Source organism: Myxocyprinus asiaticus, chromosome 43 (genome assembly GCF_019703515.2).
Source record: "Myxocyprinus asiaticus isolate MX2 ecotype Aquarium Trade chromosome 43, UBuf_Myxa_2, whole genome shotgun sequence".
Taxonomy (NCBI): domain Eukaryota; kingdom Metazoa; phylum Chordata; class Actinopteri; order Cypriniformes; family Catostomidae; genus Myxocyprinus; species Myxocyprinus asiaticus.
Window position 1 is genome coordinate 24,944,431 of NC_059386.1, and position 21,593 is coordinate 24,966,023.

At 36.5% G+C, this 21,593-nt stretch overlaps 3 protein-coding genes across 4 annotated transcripts in view; all 3 read left to right on the forward strand.

Moving 5' to 3' along the window:
* LOC127434006 (LHFPL tetraspan subfamily member 6 protein-like) overlaps positions 1–4,433 on the forward strand; it is a 53,233-nt gene extending 48,800 nt beyond the window's left edge. For both annotated transcript variants that reach the window (XM_051686423.1, XM_051686424.1), the window contains exon 4: positions 782–4,433. In XM_051686423.1, coding sequence (XP_051542383.1) covers positions 782–900 — 119 coding nt within the window. In that variant the 3' untranslated portion in view covers positions 901–4,433. The remainder of the gene's footprint in view (positions 1–781) is intronic.
* A 2,328-nt stretch (positions 4,434–6,761) lies between these two features.
* LOC127433998 (cytoskeleton-associated protein 2-like) lies at positions 6,762–13,006 on the forward strand. The gene is made up of 7 exons (XM_051686409.1): positions 6,762–6,915; positions 7,766–7,815; positions 7,959–8,782; positions 9,088–9,403; positions 9,492–9,549; positions 9,691–9,952; positions 12,175–13,006. The coding sequence occupies exons 2-7, from the start codon at positions 7,795–7,797 to the stop codon at positions 12,461–12,463; spliced, it is 1,770 nt and encodes a 589-aa protein (XP_051542369.1). The 5' UTR covers positions 6,762–6,915; positions 7,766–7,794; the 3' UTR covers positions 12,464–13,006.
* A 366-nt stretch (positions 13,007–13,372) lies between these two features.
* On the forward strand, positions 13,373–20,711 carry LOC127433994 (52 kDa repressor of the inhibitor of the protein kinase-like). Its single transcript, XM_051686403.1, has 5 exons — positions 13,373–13,613; positions 14,216–14,336; positions 15,600–15,680; positions 18,003–18,042; positions 18,187–20,711. Exons 1-5 carry the CDS (start codon positions 13,525–13,527, stop codon positions 20,076–20,078), a joined length of 2,223 nt encoding a protein of 740 aa, XP_051542363.1. The 5' UTR covers positions 13,373–13,524; the 3' UTR covers positions 20,079–20,711.
* The last annotated feature ends 882 nt before the right edge of the window (positions 20,712–21,593 follow it).

The window sequence follows — 21,593 nt, forward strand, 5'->3', positions numbered from 1 at the left end:
TTCCCTTTACGTAAAACTCTGGGATTCCCTCAATGTATGAGCTATGGCTATGACGATTTAATTAAATTAATAAATAAATCAAGCTGTTCGCTTCAAAGTCTATGCACACAGCTCTATCCTGTCTGTATTGTGTATAAGCATTATTACAGTGTATTTACAGTTGGCAGCGAGGACCCTCTCGTTTACATGGCCACATAAGTATCTTTCTCCGGGAGAAACCTAGGTGTGTTAAACCGCTTTCTCTTAATCCCTTAAACAGCATAAGGAAATCGGCATTCTTATTGCAAAAACCCTGGAATAACCCGCTTTCTTAAGTGCATGTAAACGTGGTCACTGGTTCTGAATTTTAAAAATTTGGTCATGCTTAAAGGGATAGTTCACCCAAAAATTAAAATTCTCTCATATACTCACCCTCATGCCCATACCCAGATGTGTATGACTTTCTTTCTTCTGCAGAACACAAACAAAGATTTTTAGAAGAATATTTCAGCTTTGTTGGTTCATACAATGCAAGTGAATGGATACCAAAACTTTGAAGCTCCAAAAGCAAATAAAGGCAGCATTGTTCTGTTATTTTCTGCCTGTTTTACAGTACATAAACACATAAAATATTTTAATAATGCTTACTCATCAATTGAAAGTGAGCCAATTCTTACATTCCTAATTCTGCCCAACCCTGACAGAGAGACTTGCACATTTATATTTTACTATATAACACACACATAGTCTGTTTGTGTTTGTGGTAATGCATTTAGTAACTGCATTATTGTGTCTCTTTCAGGTTCTTGTGAGATCGGATGGGCATATTACTGCACCGGGGTTGGAGCCGTGGTGGCCATGTTGTTGTGCACATGGATGGCATGTTTCGCAGGAAAGAAACAGAAGCATTACCCTTACTAAACAAGAAGATGAAAAATTACCAGTAGAGGAAACTATAAACGCCACATGTGGGCATGATGATTTTCATTCTCAGTTTGAGAGACCTTCTACATTCAGTGTGCTTTCCAAACGCATAGCATATATTACAAGGAGGCATTATATGACTGAACTTTTGACCCTCCCACATCAGTGACCACTTGAGAATCCTATGACAAACCTTTCACCTTGCATTGGGACCTTTTGCATCCAATGTGTGTGCCAGTACAATTAAAAAGGAATATGTTAAGTATTCATGGTATTAAAGTGAGCTATTGACGTTCAGAAGGGAGTAGTGTGTTCAAAATGGACCAGTTGTTTTACTCCATTTATCTGTTGCTTTTTTATTGTGTATGTGTAAGTGCAGTATTCATTGTGGTTGCTTATGTTGTTGTGTTTTGGTACAGTATGTGTTTTTTTGTATTATAATAACCTGTTCTATATTGTGCATTCATTCATGTTCTCTTGCTGACATGTTATTGCCTTAAATATCTCAGCTGCAATAATATACATCTTATATGGATTGTGTATTTGCAAAAATCATAATGTATGTTTGACAATATACTATCTTCGATATAATCTTTTGTTTGGTATTGTGGAATTTGACACTTTTATATAGCAGATGCATTAAATCCATTATATTTCACTGCAATTGTAAATAAGTACAGTTGTTTGAACATAGTTGTTAAGCATAAACCAAAGGATGTCATTTTAAAATGTACAGTTTTTCTTTTCCAGGACAAACTGATCAAAAATATTGATGACTCATGCTGCACCATGCAGATTTTTTATTATTATTAATTAAATGCTCTCTGGAATGAGAATGTCCCTCCTCCTGCAACTTTCCAGCAAGTAGCAAATAATGGTTCATGTCTGTGATGTAACTAAAGGCTATTTGCTATTGTTTAAGGAACAAGCACAAACTTCCTGTTTCAATAGAAAATGTCAGCACAGGACAGAAAACTCTGCTTGTTAAATGATTTCAGGGGATCTTTAATTATATATAAAATAATTAATTTTATTACATTTAAAAATGTCTGTTCTGATTTGTTTTATTTTTGTATTTTTCAATGTCAAATATTTAAACCCTACACATCTTTAACAGAGACTCAGATAATGTCATTCATAATCTGCATGATCTGTGTATTTTAACTTGAGTGTATGTTTCTCTTTTGAAATGATGGATTGCCTAGTGTTAATTTCCGACAGGGTGATGCAGTGCTGAAGTGGTTGCTTGTGAAATGTGAAACCTCATTATCTGCAGGGATCCACACTGCGGGCAGATGTAAAAGCTGATCAAACATTATTGCCGATCTGCTGTTCCCATTTAGAGCTATCAGCAAACTCTCACAAACACTGCAGTTAGCTGTTGTTTTAGGAAAGAAATGCATATATAAGCCTGACTGAAGAAGATGAACTTTTACTGATGATAACATTATTTCATCCAACTGTACCCTTGTTTAACATTTGATTGAGTGAAGAAGTTGATTCAGTTTCCCTCTAGGCTTTGACTACATTAAACTTGTCAGAATGAAAAACAGGCTAGTGTTGGAAACTCCTAGTAAATTGAAAGAAAAAAGAAAATCAATGTCACACATGGTGGAGTTTTGACTGATGTATTGCTTTGCTTCATTTCCACCCCCCCCCCTCAGAATTTCAGCAAAGACAAGTATAATCTGGTGGACTTCAGGGGAAACAAGCTGTCTCTGTGTATAAAGATGATCTCAGCACTGCTCTTTGATTTACACTTTTCTCACTAGCTCTTTGATAGAGAAAGTAGAGACTCGTCAAATAGAGAGTATCGTAAGCAGAATTCCTTTATTTGTATTCCGTCAATGCTTCTCTCTGTGGAATTGTTTAAAGGTATAGTGGCCCCAAACAGTATTTGGACACTTAAGCCACACTTACAAATGTGTGAATGTCATTGAATTAGAATAAATATAAAACAAAGTGGCTTTTATTTTAAAGAACTTTTAAAATGGGTTAAATAAATAGAAAGATGGCCTCAAAGTAATATTCTGGGTATAACACAAGTTAAGGTCAATTGACAACATTTGTTGCATATTGTTGATTCCCACAAAAAAATTTTTTTTATTAAAAGCAGAAATTGTTGATGCAGAAAGGCACTTATATAGAAAGTGAATGGAGGCAAATTCATAAATGTTCAAATACACACTGTTTCAAAATTATAGCCACAAGACACACATTATGCATGTTTACATGATTTTAGTGATAAAATTGCTTAACCTAATCTGTGTAGAATTATATAAAATTTTAAAACTCTGTTGTCATGATGATGGAATGGATGCCATCCCAGATGTGTATGCTCTGCCGAACACAAACAAAGATTTTTAGAAGAATATTTCAAGGTATAGTTCACCCCAAAATTAAAATTCTCTAATCATTTACTCGCCCTCATGCTAACTCAGATGTTTATGACTTTCTTTCATTAGCACAAAACAAATAAATATTTAAGAATATCTTATCTTTGTTGGTCTTTACAGTGCAAGTGAATGGTGATCAGAATTTTTAGCTCCAAAAATCACATGAAGGAAACATATAAGTAATTCATAAGACTCCAGTGGTTAAATCCATGTCTTTAGAAGCAATATGATAGCTGTGGGTGAGAAAGTAATTTTTTTACTCTAAATCTCCACTTTCACTTTTACATCTGAAAGTCACATGTAGTGCCCTTTTAGTTTCAAATTTACATCTGAAAGTGAAAGTTAAAGGAGAGATTTATAGTAAAAAAAGGACTTAAATATTAATCTGTTTTTCACCAACACCTATCATATCACTTCAGAAGACATGGATTTAATTACTGGAGCAAGTGAATAGGACCAACATTTTGAAGCTCCAAAAGGACATAAAAGTAATCTATTAGACTCCAGTGGGTAAATCCATATATTCAAAAGCGATATGATAGGTGTGGGAGAGGAACAGATCAATATTTAAGTCCTTTTTTACTATAAATCTCAAATTCACTTTCACATTCATCTTCTTGCATTATTTGTGCATATCGCCACCTACTGGGAAGGGAGGAGAATTTATGGTAAAATCTTAAACTTAAGTATTGATCTGTTTCTCACTCACACCTATCATATTGCTTCTGAAGATATAGATTTAACCACTGGATTCTTATGGATTACTTTTATGCTGATTTTATGTGCATTTTTGAGCTTCAAAATTTTGGTCACCATTCACTTGCATTGTATGGACCTACAGGGCTAAAATATTCTCTTTGTTTGTGTTCAGCAGAAGAAAGTCATACACATCTGGGATGGCACGAGGGTGAGTAAATTATGAGAGAATTTTCATTTTTGGATAAACTATCCCTTTAACTTGTACTGAACCCAAAATATTCCTTTAAGAATTAAATGTTAGAATGACAAATTTAAGTCTTATCGTGCACAACAGAAAATGTATTTCATAAATTGGGGTTGTTTCTCAGGTCCTTGGCTATCCAACAACTTTCACTTGTTGGTGCCCACTTTATTTTATTTACAGTGTATTATTTCTACAGTGTACTAGTTCTACTAGTAATACAATTAGTTGTCTTATACATTTGGAATAAAAAAGTCATAATTAACATATGTGTGAAAGCCTCACATTATTATGCAGTCAGCAGAATGTGTCATGAATTCAAAATCAGATTAATTAAAGTGGAACCCCCAAGGGAAGCAGTTTTGAGATCAGCACAGTTGATGTCAAACCAGACAGTTATAAGCTCCTAATTTACTCATTATCACATGGAAATGAAGAAACGTTTTACATACTGTTTAAATTGGTATCTAATATGCTTCGTAGGGCACTTTGAGAACATGGAACTGTCTGACTGTGGAATCTGCTCCCACCTAGTGGCTCAATGTGATTTGTTATCCGCTTTCCCCATTAAAACAGGAAGAGGCCTGTTTTGAGTGCTATTTTGGCAGATAATTCAGAATTACACATCATTCCACTTTGTAGTTATTAATCAAGGACAGAGGGTTCTGTTCTAAAAGGGACCATCTAGGTACCATCTAGATGGCTGAGATGGTTGTGATCAAGCATTCAACTGGCAATGTACATTGTTACTCTGAAAGTGTGCATTTTTACAACCATCTCAAATGGCTATACTTATTTACATAAATAGCCTGACATTGGATCAGAACACGTTGTATATGGGATATAATGGGACCACCTCTCTCTCTCTCTCTCTGGTTCTAAATTGTTTGTTTGCATCACTGAATCTGGCTTACACTGACCTAGTGACCTGGATGCTTCATCATTCAAACAGTAGTTTGCAGTTACCAATGCCATAGAGCTGTTCAGCTTGTAGTCCAAAAACCCAGAAGAGAATTCTCCATGGGTTCCCTCTGGAATTTCCTATGGGTTTTTATAATTTTTTTTATTTTTTTACTTATGTGTAAAATAAGGCCTGTGGTAAACATTACTTGACGATACGTGGACGTTTTGTTCTACAACATAAATTACACAGTCATTAAATGTAAATTTTGAAGCAGTATTGAATTACATACTATTTTTTAATGCATGGCGACTTCAAAATACTCGTTTGAGGTATAGCTTTGTGTAATTTATGTTGTAGAACAAAACGTCCACGTATCGTCAAGTAATGTTTACCACAGGCCTTATTTTACACATAAGGTCAAAAACCCCATTATAAAAATTGACGTCATGGTAGAAATAAAATATGCACTTTAATCCATGAAGGTGTCCAATAACAGGGACGTTACTGAGTTTAAACTAGTAGTATTCAGATAAATGTGATGCTAACATGGCTGCCCCAAAATCTTTCTAGCAAGTCCACTGTCGGCCAGTGTTTGGGACGCTCTCTGGAGGCTATTTCCAGTCATGACAATGCAGCTCCCATCTGCTTGAAAGGAGAAAGACCAAACTTTCAAAAACGGTTGGTCAAGATTACGATCAAAGAAAATATTTCATATCAGCAATAAAATATAACAATACTGGTATCATAAATTGTGATTCTTTACCTCATATTACGCTTAAAAAAACGCAATTTTACCGGCTTGCTAATGCACATACGCGTTCTAGAGTTGATTGACAGGCGATGTCTGTCACTAAAAGGTGATTGGCGCTTTTAACTGTAAGGCGGGACTTCCTTTCTACATCGATTGACGGTTGGGCGCGAGAGCTCCTTGGTTGAGCGTTCCAATTTCTCCAATTCATTTTAATAGAAGTGGCCCGTCTCTGCTAAATAATGCTGCCCCCATGAAACTCGACTGCTCCATGCAGAATAAACGAGCTTTTATATGGTTACTGATATGACTGAACTCTTCATCTCACATGACTGCTCATATATATATATATATATATATATATATATATATATATATATATATATATATGTTTCAAAATTACTATTCATTTCTTTAGAAGTACAACTTTTAAAATGAGGGAAAAAATTACTGAGTGAACCTTTAAAGTGGACTAAAACAATATATATATATATATATATATATATATATATCTATCTATCTATCTATCTATCTATCTATCTATCTATCTATATATATATATATATATATATATATATATATATATACCAAGATTTCGGTCCAATGTTTTTGAGTCAGTGTTTTCTCTCACACCTAACAACAGCTAACTGTCATATAGAATCAAAATGTCACCAGTATGGAATGTACAACAGCAGAATTCAGAAGTCCTTTTTTGAACCAAACAGTTATGCAAAGGAATTGTATTTTGGTTCAAAAAGTGCATCACCCAGTCTGAGTAAAGGAGGTGGAGCCAGTCTGGGTTTAAACACGTGTTTAGAACCAGCCAATACGATTAGTCGACAGGAGTGACTCACAAACGGTCCTCACCAATCCGCGGCAAAGTCAAATCAGTTTGAAGCTGGAAAGCATGCAGCACGCTGTCTGATTGTTTGGAAAAAAATCGTTCTCCGTGCTACAAATTCAGCGTTAAACAGAGATTTTTACCTTTGGGTTACCTAACTGTTTTAAGAACCCCAATATTAAGGTACGTAGACGTTACTTTTCCAACCGTCATTAACAGCTTTCTTTTTTTGGTCCATGCCTTCATATTTTGGTCCATACTGGGGCGTGTAGTGTAAGAAGCGAACGCGTTTTTTTTTATTGTTTTCTATGTAAACATCAGACAGACGTCTATGACCGTCGAGCTCCGCGTTTTTAGACTCCGTGTCAGGTAAAAAAAAAGTTTACTTTTTAAAAACGCGCCTAGAGACACCTGCGTTCTTCTATGTTCGTCGCGTCTTGTTGTTTTTAGCGCAAGAACGCGTTCAGTCCAAACAGCTCCTTATGAGATCTGCTGTTCTGCACATTAGGCTACATTGAGCGATATACACATATAGTTGTATTTGGCAGTTGCTTTTAATTAAACACAGATACAAGCATTTTTACATCTGTAAACATTTAGAAATTAAAAACAAAAGTGATTTCTTCGTGTAACGTTACATTCCCAAACAGTGCTGGTTTAGCCTAATGTTACTATCATTTTTTGACAACTAAATGCATTTCCTTGGAATTTGAAGATTACAGGTTCATATGCTCATGGAAAACCAATAAAAGTAATAGATATTAAACATTTCTTGGTCATAAAGTAATTTCTGTACTGAATACAATTGATTTTCTAGTCATGCTCGGCTCTAAAATATTTTAGCTTTAAATTACTCCTTGTGAGTGTGATCTCTGTAACAAATTTGTAAAATTGCTATTCAGAAATCAGGAATAACTGGAGATCCCATGGAAAGTTATGGAAATTGATTTTTCAAAAAGTCTGTCTATAAATTGCTTGTTGACTGATATTTTTTTAAGGGAATTATAACCTTGTATAATCTTATGTTCTGCAGGGAGATCATCATAATCATTGAAGAGAGAAATGGAGCAAGTGGTGAGAAAGGTAATAATTTTATTTGATGACAAAGTAGGTCAGCACTAGATTAACTTTTTTTTTTCCCTTCTCACATTTACATAAGGAAAATCTGTATTTGCATTCATGGAATGTTGTTTAATTAACCATGCTCTTTAATTATTTCTATTTAGAGTAACAAAGAAAACACTAAACCAGTTGGTGGCCCCAAAAACCAAGTCATCAACAGTATCGTATCAAAACAAAAAGTGTTAATTAAATCGGTACCCCTTCAATCCAAGAATGATTTTAAGGAGGATAATTCTGGAAAAAGTGTGAAGGATAAGGATGTTAGACCAAAGAGCAAAACTAATGATGCTGATCCTGCCAAGCGGAGCACACTTAGCCAGGCCTTCCGTACCCAGCAGTATGTAAGACACCGGAAGCTTGTGGAAGAAGTTCAAAAACCACCTTCAACTGCACTCCAGAAGTCCAAACCTGGTACCTATAAGGGCCGTATGGTTCACTCTAAAATAGATTGTTTCCGTAAACCCAGTGGTGATGTGAAGACCACAGAAAAGAGAGTGATTTCAAAGCCAGATGTGATCAGGCCAAAAGCTGTATTGCCTAAAATCCGGTCCAAGTCTGTTACTGCTCTGCCAGCATCCTCTAGACCCAGAATCAACTCTGCTTTGTCGTCTAGACCAAAATCTGTCACTGATGTTCCACTCCATGTCATTGAAATACCAGTCCAGAGGTCTGTTTCCCAAAAACAGATACCTTCAAAAGTCCCAGGCGCCATCTCCCAAGCAGGAGCCTGCATTCCTCCCAGGCCAGTCCCTCTAGCTACAGGGCGCTCGGCCATCAGCAAACCCTTCCCATCAAAGAAGAAAGAGACAGTGGTACACGGAGGTAAACCCAAAGCTGCTATTACCACCACTGAACAGAAAGTCCGCAGGCCTATCGCAAGCAAGGTCAGCAATTACAGAGTGCAAATGGAGACTGCTGAAGAGAGAAGGTAAGTTGTTTACACATTTGAGAAAGCTTCACCCATGTAAAACCTAATCAATTTAAAAGTAAAGTGTTTGTATTACAGCCAGTTTAAGCAAATCAATTTAGTCTGAATATCAGTCTGGTGCCAGAGGATTTGTGACCTGCTCCATAGAAAATCTGGAAAGTTTCGGTCAACATCTAAATTATTATATTTCAGAAATGGTTTGTAATAAAAGCATTTCCTCATTTCAGTGTGTTTCTAGTAGGTCACATATGGTTTAAGATATATTTATGTCATTGCCTAATGTATCATTTTAATTCTCTTGTCAGAGCAAAACTTGCAGAGTGGCTTGCTTCTAAAGGAAAGGCCCTAAAGAGGCCTCCTATCTCAGAAAAGTTGGCAACCCATTTAAGAAAACCAGACCCGCAGCCTAAAACTGGACCAAAAGCCACCATCGTTTCCCAGGCTGAAGCTGTAAAACCAACCCCTGAAATGAAGATGAACATTCAAACAGAGGATATTGAGATTCCGGATAACAGAGCGGTGCACTCTAGCAAATCAAGTAATATTATGAACACCACACTAGATTTTCTTGACAACAGTGATATGGAGCTGCCGGTTGACCCAGAGATAAGGATGGAATCGGTAAGAGTGATACTGAAGCTTATTTATTGCATTTGCACATACTTATTTATTGACATTAAATGCAATTCCACTTCTCTTCAATATGCAGTTGGTGCTCAACTTGTGCGAGAAATTGGATGCATTGGAAATGGAAATACCCTCATCATGTAAAGACAGCAAATGTTATCCAAATTTTTTATGAAATTATTGTGAAATAAATACTGATATTACATGAATAAAATAAGAATAAGTTGTACTCCTTGAGTTGTGTGACATGTGTTTGGTTATACATTTTTATCCCTCTAAAGGTACAAATGAGATTGACAGAGCTGTTGTTTTGGCTGGGAAAAGAATGGAAGTGCAAGTGGAGGAACAGGAAACCGATAAAGTGTATGAAATTCTGGAGGAAAAGGAAGACTCAGATAGTGACGTTACGGAAGACACTAAAGAGGCTGTCGTAAAGAATGAAGATTATGAGGACAGTGAGGATGAGATAAGCTCTACACCTCCAGAGATTGAAGGTGCATCCATTGTAAAGTACAATGTGAAAACTACTCCATATTTGCAAAGGTAAGTATTAGGGATATTTAAAGGGGTAATTCACCCAAAAATGGAAATTCTGTCATAATTGTTCCAAACTTCTGTTGAACACAAAGGGAGATGTTATACACTCTCGTCTCCGTTCACTTTCATGACTTCTTTTTTTTTCATACAATAAAAGAGAATGGTGACTGAGGCAGTCATTATGACTAAAGGCCCTAATATACTTCCGGAGAAGTTCTTATTCGTTCTTCGTTCAGAGGTAAAAAGTTCTAAACAGCCGAGCAACTGTATACTGTTTCTGAACATTCAGACACCCGCCACACTGCTGTGGGAGGCGTTTAGCAGTACATTTTTAATATGAGGACGCTACGTGTAAAACTTAAACTAACGTGACAAGAAAATGTGTTATCAATGACTTTATGCTTCATTCTATGAGTAGAATTCACAAGAGGTCAGTAAAAGAAGCTGTTTTAACTACTCTATGATGATTTGAAGTAATATATATGCAGTAGAAAATGTTTAATTTGTCTTGTTTATATTTTGAATTCATGGCGTTATTGCACTAACTCGCTATACGCTGCTATAATATGCGCCGATTACACTCTTATTGTAATTTATGATGACACTGATACTGCTGCAAAGATCAGTGTATAAAAGTGTTAATGTGCAGTACAAAGACAAAAGAATGAAGATACTTTTGGCAGATGCGTAAGTGGATTTCACTGCAGATGGCAAATGAGTGAATGGGCACTTGAGAGTTTTTGAGTAGATTCGATTCCTTTTGTAGACTAATTAAACAAACAAAAAAAATCGCATGACATGGTCTTGGAAATTTTCTCTACGTGAATGATTGTACAGATGTAGGTAAATTTGCACATGCTCGCTAATATCTCTACACGCCGGTGTGTTCTTGTTAACGGATTTTGTCTGATTGAACTAGATAAACAGAATGAGCTGTTGGCGTCAAGATCGGTGTAGCTCCAGGCCACGCCTCCCGAAGACGTGGACCAATGGCAGTAAGATGTTTTGCTGTTGGTTAGAAGTTTTGCAAAAATTTTGCCCAGGCAAGCTGTTACAAACCACCGAAACAAACGCAATTTGCCCAGATTTTGTTCTAAATGATGTCACACCCGTTCGTTCTTCGATTTTGTATTAAGTATATTTGGGCCTTTACATCTCCCTTTGGGTTTCATGGAAGAAACGGGTTTGGAGTAGGGATGTCCTAACACTTTGTTTTTTGAGAATGAGTATGAGAACCGATACTTCCTCGCCGATACTGTGCCCGATAATTAATTGTTTTTAGTTCGATTTTTTCTGAATTCCATATCAACAGTTTATTTAAATTTTACCATCAAAATGCTTTTTTAATAAATGAATTCATTAAAACTTTAAACAATTGAAAATATAACTTTTAATTTTCAACATAATATTGTATTGTTTATCTAATGAAGTGCATTTATACAGAACCTTCATTTTGTCAAATGAAGTGCTGCATCACAGATGTGTGAGATTGCTTAAATATAATAAAATCACTATTGATTTATTATTGATAATAGTAGTATTACAGTGAATGGTACATAACTATACAGTAGTGATCAATTTCTGTCGTACTTTTTCCCATTTAAATGTAGCTTTTATTTCGGTGGATCTTTAACTTTGAAGTGTTCTTTATGACGGTAGCTTCTCAATCTGGAAAAGCTGGCCGCTACGTGTCTCAGTGATTATTAAACCGCAAAAGGCTGCTATTTAATAATAAACATGTAGTCTGTTTGTGCCTGCTACAAACAAAGTGCACGATGCTAATGATGGTGTTTTCCGTGTATGAGCCAAGGATCTCTAAAAGGTATGAGCACTTTATATCTGTACAACACCAGCTACACACATTCACAAGCACTAACATTTGAAGCGCACAGCACATGCAAACTATATATTTAGCTCATTAAATCGCAGCCTTTGCGAGTAAATAATCACACTGACAAAGTGATTTTAATTTGTGCGCTGAATATTAGTGCGTCAGATGGTATCGGAACATTTTTACAAGTACATGAGTGCAGTATCGGACCCAATAGCAGTATTGGGACATCCCTAGTTTGGAGCAACATGAGGGTAAATAATGACAGAAATTTCATTTTTGGGTGACCTATACTTTTAACTATGTTCTGAGATGTGCTCAAGTATAACTTGGCTAAAATGATAGTATTACAATTTTAATGTTATATTTACGTATTGTTTCCTCTATGTGCTGTTAGTGTGAAGAGGAAAATAGAATGCGATACGGCACCAGGGAGTGGCTCGCGACGCAAAAGTACCATCAAAGACCTGAAGTTCCTCACACCTGTGCGAAGATCAACACGAATCCATCGCAAGTCCTCTCGTCTGCCAAATATGCTGAACGACCACGACACTTGTGTCTCCTCACTGGCTGAGCTGGTGCAGCTGGAAGATGCAGACGCAAATGCGTACATCTATAGAAAAAACCCAGCTCTGCTCGAAGAACTCCCTGATCAGCCTGGAGACTTGGCAAAAGAATGCAGCTAAAGATTGTAAAGAAAGGTTGTCAGTTTCAAATGGTGAACCTGAAGTTTGGACTTTTATAGCGTACTTAACACTTACATTTTAAATATTCTATGTGACACTATAAAAGATTTAATATTTTAATATTTAAGTGTTTCTTGCATTGGGCTGCTACATAGATAATCTTTGTTAACTGCAATGGTAGATTTAATATTTTGAGGGCAAAAATTTTTGCTCAACTACGCTAACATATGGCTGAAAGCTCTCATTGTGTACTCATGCAGTGTGCATGTATAAAAGTTAATACTTTGAATTATTTTGATTTGTTGTGTAAACCTGAAGAAAGGTACAAAATGTTTTATGAGTGACACTGTTTTTAATAGTAGGACTCATGGGTTTGTTTAGAAGAGATGTGTATCTAAAACATGAACAAAGCAAAGTGTTTGTTCTGATGTTCAAAATGTCTGTCAGTGCTGAAGTTATTTCTGTTTTTCTATATTTTATAATTTTTCACTATTAAATGTGTAATTGTTTTCTGAAAATACAGTAAAGTCATTCAGCATTTTATCAATGGATTACGTGAATCCCCTCACTTTGGACCATGCCTTTTTAAAGGCAAGATTCAGCATTCACCGTTTATTAATTTGAAACAAGCTTCAACTATAACCTTGTTCAATGCACTGACATAAAGCTTAATAAAAAAATGTATTTTAGTGCAATATCAATATTCCACCCAATTTTTTTTTTTACAACATAATGTAGGCTAAATATTGATTTAGATTTCCTATACATGTGTCAACCTTGCTCACTGAAATTGATACACGTTTTCAAACGTGTCATTTCAAATTGGCGCCAGTTTCTTCTAAACGCACGCTGATTGGTTGATGTTTTGAACTCAAGATGCGCGAGCGAAGCATTGTGGGATGGAGACGAACTCTACGCGCTTCTCCTCCAGACCACTCAAAGCACTAGCGTGCCGATCAATTTACCAATTTATTAGACGCTAAAAGTACGTTTTTGAATCTTTTTTTGCGCGGAATATCATTCCAGCGATTCGCTATTAAGATTCAACGAGTGAACGCAAGATGCCTAATCTCTGCTCGGCGCAGAACTGCTTCAGGAACAGCACGACCTCGGTGCTGGCGTTCTTCAGGTTTCCACGGGACCCGGAGAGGTACAATTTTAAGCTTAAGCCAGTTAGCTCTCTGGTTGATGACTAGGTTGAATATATACTGTATTTAGTCTATATTCAACATTAAGTATATATTACAGACACACGCAGATATTCAATACTGGATACATGCTACATACGGTACTATTATGGAGCTGGGAGTTGTTTAGCAAGCTGTCCATTCTTGCTTTGCTTTCATGTACGAACAAGAAAAGATTAAGTTTGTTTGCTAGCCTAACGCGTTATTACAACGTATGTCGGAAGTTAAAGTTATTAATTATATCTTTATGTGATTGTAAAATGTCTACTCGTATAGTTGATAGACAGACTAAATGTCCTAATCTGTCTGATATGTTTTATTGATCCATTGTTATGTATTAGCAGGCAGACGCAATCTACATTATACAGTACAGCATACAGTACATACAAAAAGTAAAGAAGAAAAATGCACTATGTACACTATAGACAATAATACACAGTAACCCAACAAGGAACACAAATGCATGTTTTGCACAGATCACATGTATGTATTGCAGAGATGCAATGCAATTATCAGCGTATCAGTGTCTTTAACTGCCATAATGTCTGGGGTTTTTTTTCTCTAGATGTAAGAAATGGGTGGAAAACTGCAATCGGTTCGACCTTAAAGACAAATCACCTGAACATCTAAACAGATACCACAGACTATGTGCCAGGCACTTTGAACCAAACCTACTATTCAAACCTGTAAGTTATGTTATTAATCTTTTGGTGTAATCCATTACATGCTCAGTTATTAATTATCTAGGGAGTTTGTAAATAACATGGGCATTAACATGTTTTTCAACATCAAGGTTTTAGGTTAGAATTTGTGTATACAGAGGCCTCAAAATGTATTTGGACAATATAGTGACACTTAAAAGTATATAATGTCTTTGCATTAGGTCTATCTTATATGCCTTGTACAAGGACTATATCTTGTATGAATTACCATACCAGTGGCGTTCATTTGAAATTAAAAAAAAAAAAAAAAAAAACATTAAAAAGATGAAGTATAGCTAGGGTTGGGAGGGTTACTTTTTAAATGTATTCCACTACAGATTACAGAATACATGCTGTAAAATGTAATTTGTAATGTATTCCATTAGATTACTCAAGGTCAGTAATGTATTCTAAATACTTTGGATTACTTCTTCAGCACTAGTAGATTTTTTCACTTGTTTTGACTATAAAAACTCTGCCAGTACAGTAAGACAAAATACACATGTTAAAATACATTCTCTAAAAAACATAAATATCTTATGCAGTGTTGTTTCTAAAATAAGATTAATCAAATTGATCTTGTTTTAAGGATTTTTAGATATTTTTACAGGAAATATTATCAAGAATAAGATTTTTGCCCTAATATCAAAGGTCTTACTAGAAAAAAAGAAATTATGATCCAACGTGAATTTTCTTGATAAATAAATATAATGGTGCCTGGTAACATGTGCATGTAAAATGGCTAGAAATAGCATTTTAGCTTAGCATAAAGCTGACAATTTACACAAGGTTTATTTCTATTTCTTCTGCTCCAAACTTACTTCAAACTTACTTCTCTGTCTGCTCGTATGAATGTAACACATCGTAAGAAAGTGTTTCACCGCTGTTCAAATGCACTTTGGATCGCATCATTTATATGTATAAATGTTTTCCATCTGAAAGGACTAAATATTAAATGAAACAAATGACAATAAAATGCAAAGTAATCTCTTCAGTAATCAAAATACTTTTTGAATGTAACTGTATTCTAATTACCAATGATTTAAATTGTAACTGTAGTGGAATACAGTTACTTATATTTTGTATTTTAAATACGTAATCCCATTACATGTATTCCGTTACTCCCCAACCCTGAGTATAGCCTCTTTAACACTGCCTTGACATGTCATGTCATCTGCTGATCTATAATTAAAAAATTTAAAAAATCTGTGACTTTCTGTATTGCACATTATTTTGATTTTGATCCAGAGCCCTTTCAGGACGGTATTGAAGAATAATGCAATACCAACTATATTTGACGATCCTTGCCGCAAACGGTCGAATAAGAAAGTAAGTGTTGCTGTGTATAGTTGAATCTATGGGTTGTTATTCTGTGTGTTTATTATGCCTGTCTCTTATTAAGGGTACGTTTACACGACAACGATGTACTAAAAACGGAAAAGTTTATCCTTTGCGTTTTTGAAAAGTTTCGCGTACAGACGACAGTGTTGTCAAAACAATCCCTGTTCACACGGATCCGTGAAAATGACTAAAAACGCTGTATTATGCATGCCGGGCCAGTAATTGGTGATGCCACTTTGTAAAGAAACACTACGCGCCTGCGCACATAAGCATTCTTCCACAGAGCGGTGAATACAAACAATGAAGATGGTGAAAGCATCGAGCAGTTTTGTCTGGACGGACGAAGAGGTTTCTTTATTACTACAATTACTTTACTGGAGAAGCATAAACACAGTCCTGTAGTCCGCCATTGTAGTTTTGAATGTCTCGCGCATTGTTTTGAAGTACTCGCGCGCATGCCAATAGGCTGAACTCTCGAGATTATTCAACAAACTCTGCTCATTTTTACCATCACTTTGTCTCCTGCCTTCTTCTGTATTCCCCCTGCTGACTTTTGGGCTGGTAGGAGAGTAAGTTAACATAACAAGCTGTTGATGCTGACTGGTTTTGGATATCAGACAGAACTCATATATGGATATCTTCTGACGGAGAGAGAGGTCTTGTGTACATTCGATCTAACATGCATTTTCACTGCCTCATGTTTTCATATTCTAAGCATATCATTGAATACTGTACATGGCATCACATCTCTGTCTATAGGCTATATACATAAGCGGTGGGTGAATGAATTGCAGGGTAAAGGTACATCAAATAAAATTAAGTAAATAAATAAATAACATTTAAAATACAAATACATTTTTCCCATCTGAATCCATACAAAACACTCCAAATGAATAAATTGTTGGTTATTGTTATTTGCACAGACAGTATTCATATTGATAATTATACATCTCAAACTGATGCCTATCAATCCATCATTCTTTATATAACACGTAATACGCGTGCGCATGACGTCATCGTTTTCACAAATTCGCGTTTTTGTATGTTTACACGGAGACAATAACGGCATCGTTTCCAAAAAACCAGCACTTTGAAACCCGTTTTCAAAAGTTTGCGTTTTCAGGCCCCAAAACGGCATTGTCTTGTAAACGAACAGCCAAAATGCATAAAAAGTTTTCTGTTTTTAGTTGAAAACGTTGTCGTGTAAACGGCCCCTAAAATCACCTTAAAAGAATCATGTGCTCACCCTCATGTTGTTCCAAACCCTGTATGAGGGACGTTCCGATACTGCATTTACATATACTTGTAAAAATGCTCCAATACAAAAAAAAAAAAAAACAATACCATCTGATGTAAAAATGTCGTAGTGTAAAAATTCAGCACACAAATTAAAATCGTGATATGTCCTAATGTGAATATTAAACCACAAAGGCTGCAATTTAATGAAATAAATTACAGTTTACATGTTCTACACTCTTCAAAATGAATATGTGAAGCCGGCTGCACAGTGATTGAAATCACCAAACAATTTGTTCGGCTAACACTATCGGTTGAAAATTATTGCTGTTTTTAGAGGAAACAACTAAAAAGAGGTAATTTGATGCATTTATTAGGGTATGTTACGTACACTCCAGGTCGCTTTTTAATGAGTTAACCACCGTCTTCCTCTTAGTCCGAAAGATTGGGAAATACGAAGTGTACAGCTACAAAGAGTGCTGTGTGGGACCATTTCGTCCGTGAAGACATGTTCTGATACAAATTATATAAAAAAATAAAGTTTAGTCATTAGCTTAGTAGCATGACTACATGGCAGTACTATATAAAAAAACAAACATCTGCAAACTTTGAAATCTTAAGAGCATTGAATACTGCAACATTACAAAAAATAAAACAAAAATCAAGTATCTGTAATTCTGTTTTATCGAGTACCAAAAAATAAGTATTGGTACGCGTACCCAGTCTCCAAAAATAGTATCAGGACATCCTTACCCTGTATGACTTTTTTCTTCAGCGGAGCAGAAAAGGCAGGGTCAGGGACTGACAGCCTTAGTCACTTTTTTTTTTTTTTTTTTTTTTTTTTTTTTATTGTATTGAAAAAAGATGCAATGAAAGTGAATGGTGACTGAAGATAACATTCTGCCTTAACATCCCCTTTTGTGTTCCACAGAAGATAGAAGGTCATACGGGTTTGGAACAACACAAGAGTTGCAAGGGACATAATTGGAAACATAATTTTCATGTTTCTTATGCTTTTAATTCTGCTTAAATACTGAATGTGAGTGGTTAAAGAATTTGGTATGTTTTTAACAGACAGAAAATAATGAAGCCCCTGGAGCAAAGAAGAGTAAAAGTGAGTAGTTTTTGTGATTTTTTTTTTTTTTTTTTTTTTTTGTGTGTTATCATTCAGAACTTACCTTTTTCAGTACAATATGAACTTTTTCCTTTGCATGCACTACGTTCTATTTTGTAAATCCTATTTTCACTCTGTTCTCAGCGGAGTCCCAAGCTGAGGAAGCCAAAGATAATTATGAGACAACGACCCAAGAGATCAATGAAAGCAACAATGGTGATGGGGCTGACAGTGGCCCCCAGACTTATGATGAAGAAATGCTGAACAAAGAGTCTCTCAAGTCTCTGTTTGATATTGTTGTGATGATGGGCACGCAGAACATCCCTCTGCATGGGCACTCTGAAAAAGAGCCCAAAAGCTTCACTCCCAGCAACTTCCAGGCACTGTTGGAGTACCGCATCAATGCAGGCGATGAATTTCTCAGGAGGAAGTTTGAGATGTCAGCCGTAAACGTGGAGTACTGCTCCTCTACTCAGTTACAGCAGATACTGGAAGTGAGTGAAAAATGCATCCATCAAGAGCTATTAACTGAAATTAAAGAGGGTCGATTCTTCTCATTGATTTTTGACAACCTGGCTGAGATCGTCGGAGACAGCCATCTCCCATTGTTTGCACGCTTTGTGGACAAGAGCAACTGCCTTCAGGAAGCATTTATTGGGTTCTTGCTTTTTGAAGGTGATGTGGAGGCCATAACCGAGAGGCTTATTGCTGAAGTGACAGAGAAATGTGGCCTGGACATGCAGTATTGCAGAGGGCTGGCATATTTGTGCTCTGGTGTGTCAGCTATGAAGGTCAAGGCAGTGGCGGCCAGAATATCTGAGTTACACCCGCTAGCGGTCCTCACCCCCTGCTCCAATGGCTCTCTAAACATCTGCCTGGCAAACAGTATGAACTTCACTGGAGTGCATCTTGTCATGTCTACACTGAAAAAGTTGGATGCATTTTTCAGTAAATCGCCCTTATTGCAGAATCAATTGGAAAATGCCATTTTGATCTACTACCAAGGAAATGATGAGAAAACCAACATTCTCAAGGAGGCATGTTACTCCAAATGGACAGAGCAGCATGATACATTTGAAGTGGCTGTTGACCTCCTGGAGTCTCTTCTGCTCTGTATGGATAGTGTCCATGACAATGAAGATCACAAATGGAGCAATAAAGTGGCACACAATGCCTTTGTCATATCAGAGGCACTGGCTGATTTTGAATTTGTTATGACATTAGTTGTGTTGAAAAACACCCTGTCCTTCACCAGAGCCTTTGGCAAGAATCTTCAAGGGCAAACGAATGAGGTCTTCTTTGCATCTAGCAGTCTAACTGCAGTTCTGCATTCACTAAATGAAGTGTTTGAGAATCTTGAGGTATACCATGAGTTCTGGTTCGAAGAGGCTGTCAACCTGGCTGCAGCCCTTGAAATACCAGTAAAAATACCCAGGCTGTACTTCAGAAAACGACCAGCTTCTGGTGAGGAAATCCAACCCGATACCTACTTCAAAGAACACGTCACCATTCCCGTAGTCACCCATGTCATCAAGGAGCTGTCTGACCTTTTTTCTGAAAATCATCTGAAGGCCTTGAAGTCCTTATCACTGGTCCCTGCCATCATGGGGCAGCTGAAGTTCAACACAGCAGAGGAGACCACTGCAGACATTTACAAAAATGACCTGCCAAACCCAGACAACTTTCCTGCAGAGTTGCACTGCTGGAAGATTAAATGGAAACATGGCACTAAAGATGTTGTACTGCCATCTACCATCTATGAGACACTTCAGCTGTCCGATGTGAAGTTCTTTCCCAACGTGTGTGCTCTACTGAAAGTCCTGTACAACCTGCCAGTTTTTGCTTTGACAAATGGCCAATACAGCACTGCAAAGCAGCGGCTGAAAGTGTACCTTGAAGATACACCTGTGCATCACAGAAATAAGAGTCTGGCCCTGGTTAATATTAACTGCGGCATTCGGCATGATTTGGACATCATGGTGGAGACATACCTGAAAATGTATCCAGATAGTGAGCCAACTGAGAAACATGACTGATTGCATGGATCAATACAGGCTAATATACACCGATCAGACACAACATTAAAACCACATGCCTAATATTGCGTAGGTCCCCGTCATGCCGCCAAAACAGTGCCAACCCGCGCTATTCTCACCACAATTGTACAGATTGGTTGTCTGAGTTACTGTAGACTTTGTCAGTTCAAACCAGTCTAGCCATTCTCTGTTGACCTCTCTCATTTACAAGGCGTTTCCATCTGCAGAACTGCAGATTACTGGATGTTTTTTGTTTTTGGCACCATTTGGAGTAAATTCTACAGAATGTTGTGTGTGTGAAAATCTGAGGAGATCAGCAGTTACAGAAATACTCAAACCAGCCCGTCTGGCACCAACAATAATCCATGCGATTATCTAATCAGCCAATCGTGTGGCAGCAGTGCAGTGCATAAAATCATGCAGATATGGGTCAGGAGCTTCAGTTAATGTTAACATCAACCATCAGAATGGGGAGAAAATGTGATCTCAGTGATTTGGACTGTGGCATGATTGTTGGTGCCAGATGGGCTGGTTTGAGTTTCTGTAACTGCTGATCTCCTGGGATTTTCACACACAATAGTCTCTAGAATTTACTCAGAATAGTGCCAAAAAAGAAACATCCTGTGAGCGGCAGTTTTGTGGATGGAAACACCTTGTTCATGAGAGGGGTCAACAGAGAATGGCCAGACTGGTTCGAACTGACAAAGTCTACGGTAACTCAGATAACCACTCTGTACAATTGGGGTGAGAAGTATAGCATCTCAGAATAGCATCTTTGGCGGCACGAGGGGGACCTAAACAATATTAGGCAGGTGGTTTTAATGTGGTTGATCAGTGTATGGCAGTATGAGGAGCAGTTGTAATTTTTGACTTGAGCCTTTTCTTATTGTCCCACTAATGTTCTTAAAATGTTACATTTGAATTGATTTGCAAAAATGTATCTTTTGATTACAAACTTCATCATTGTGTCTTAAATTGTTTGTTAATATTATTTTGCATGCTTTTTCTAATACAATTTCTTATCATATTTAGCTATCTTTGACACATTTTTGCAAAAATGTTTGTATATCACTGGTGTCATTCAATATTAAATCAATTCTAGTTTTATTTCAGTCTGGTAAAATAAATAACTTTTGAACACTATTTCTGTGTTATTACATGTATTATTACTATATGTGTACTGTATGTGCACACAGACATTTCTTTTATATGAATTTCCTAAACACTATTATTGCCATACATCAAATGCATTTTTGTATTTGAGTATTGAGACACCCTGAGGCCTGTGAATGTGATTGCTGCATTAAGATATCAAAAATTTAACTTGATATGTTCTAAGATCTTACTAAATAAGCAAATCCTAAAATAAGTTTTACTCATCAAAATGTTCAAATAATGTTACTGTATTTTCGCTTATTTCCAGACCATACCAATGTTATTCAAGGGGTGTAACCTCAGTTGTTCACGTGGGTTAAAAATAAATAAATCTTGGCGCCTTGTGAAGGGGAAATTGTT

Bases quoted from the DNA above. Each gene is read 5' to 3' on its own strand.
- LOC127433994 (XM_051686403.1), top strand. From the start codon at position 13,525: ATGCCTAATCTCTGCTCGGCGCAGAACTGCTTCAGGAACAGCACGACC. The intron at 13,614-14,215 runs GTACAATTTTAA...TTTTTTCTCTAG, and splicing joins TTTCCACGGGACCCGGAGAG to ATGTAAGAAATGGGTGGAAA. The intron at 15,681-18,002 runs GTAAGTGTTGCT...TGTTTTTAACAG, and splicing joins GCAAACGGTCGAATAAGAAA to ACAGAAAATAATGAAGCCCC.
- LOC127433998 (XM_051686409.1), top strand. From the start codon at position 7,795: ATGGAGCAAGTGGTGAGAAAG. The intron at 9,404-9,491 runs GTAAGAGTGATA...TTCAATATGCAG, and splicing joins CAGAGATAAGGATGGAATCG to TTGGTGCTCAACTTGTGCGA. The intron at 9,953-12,174 runs GTAAGTATTAGG...ATGTGCTGTTAG, and splicing joins ACTACTCCATATTTGCAAAG to TGTGAAGAGGAAAATAGAAT.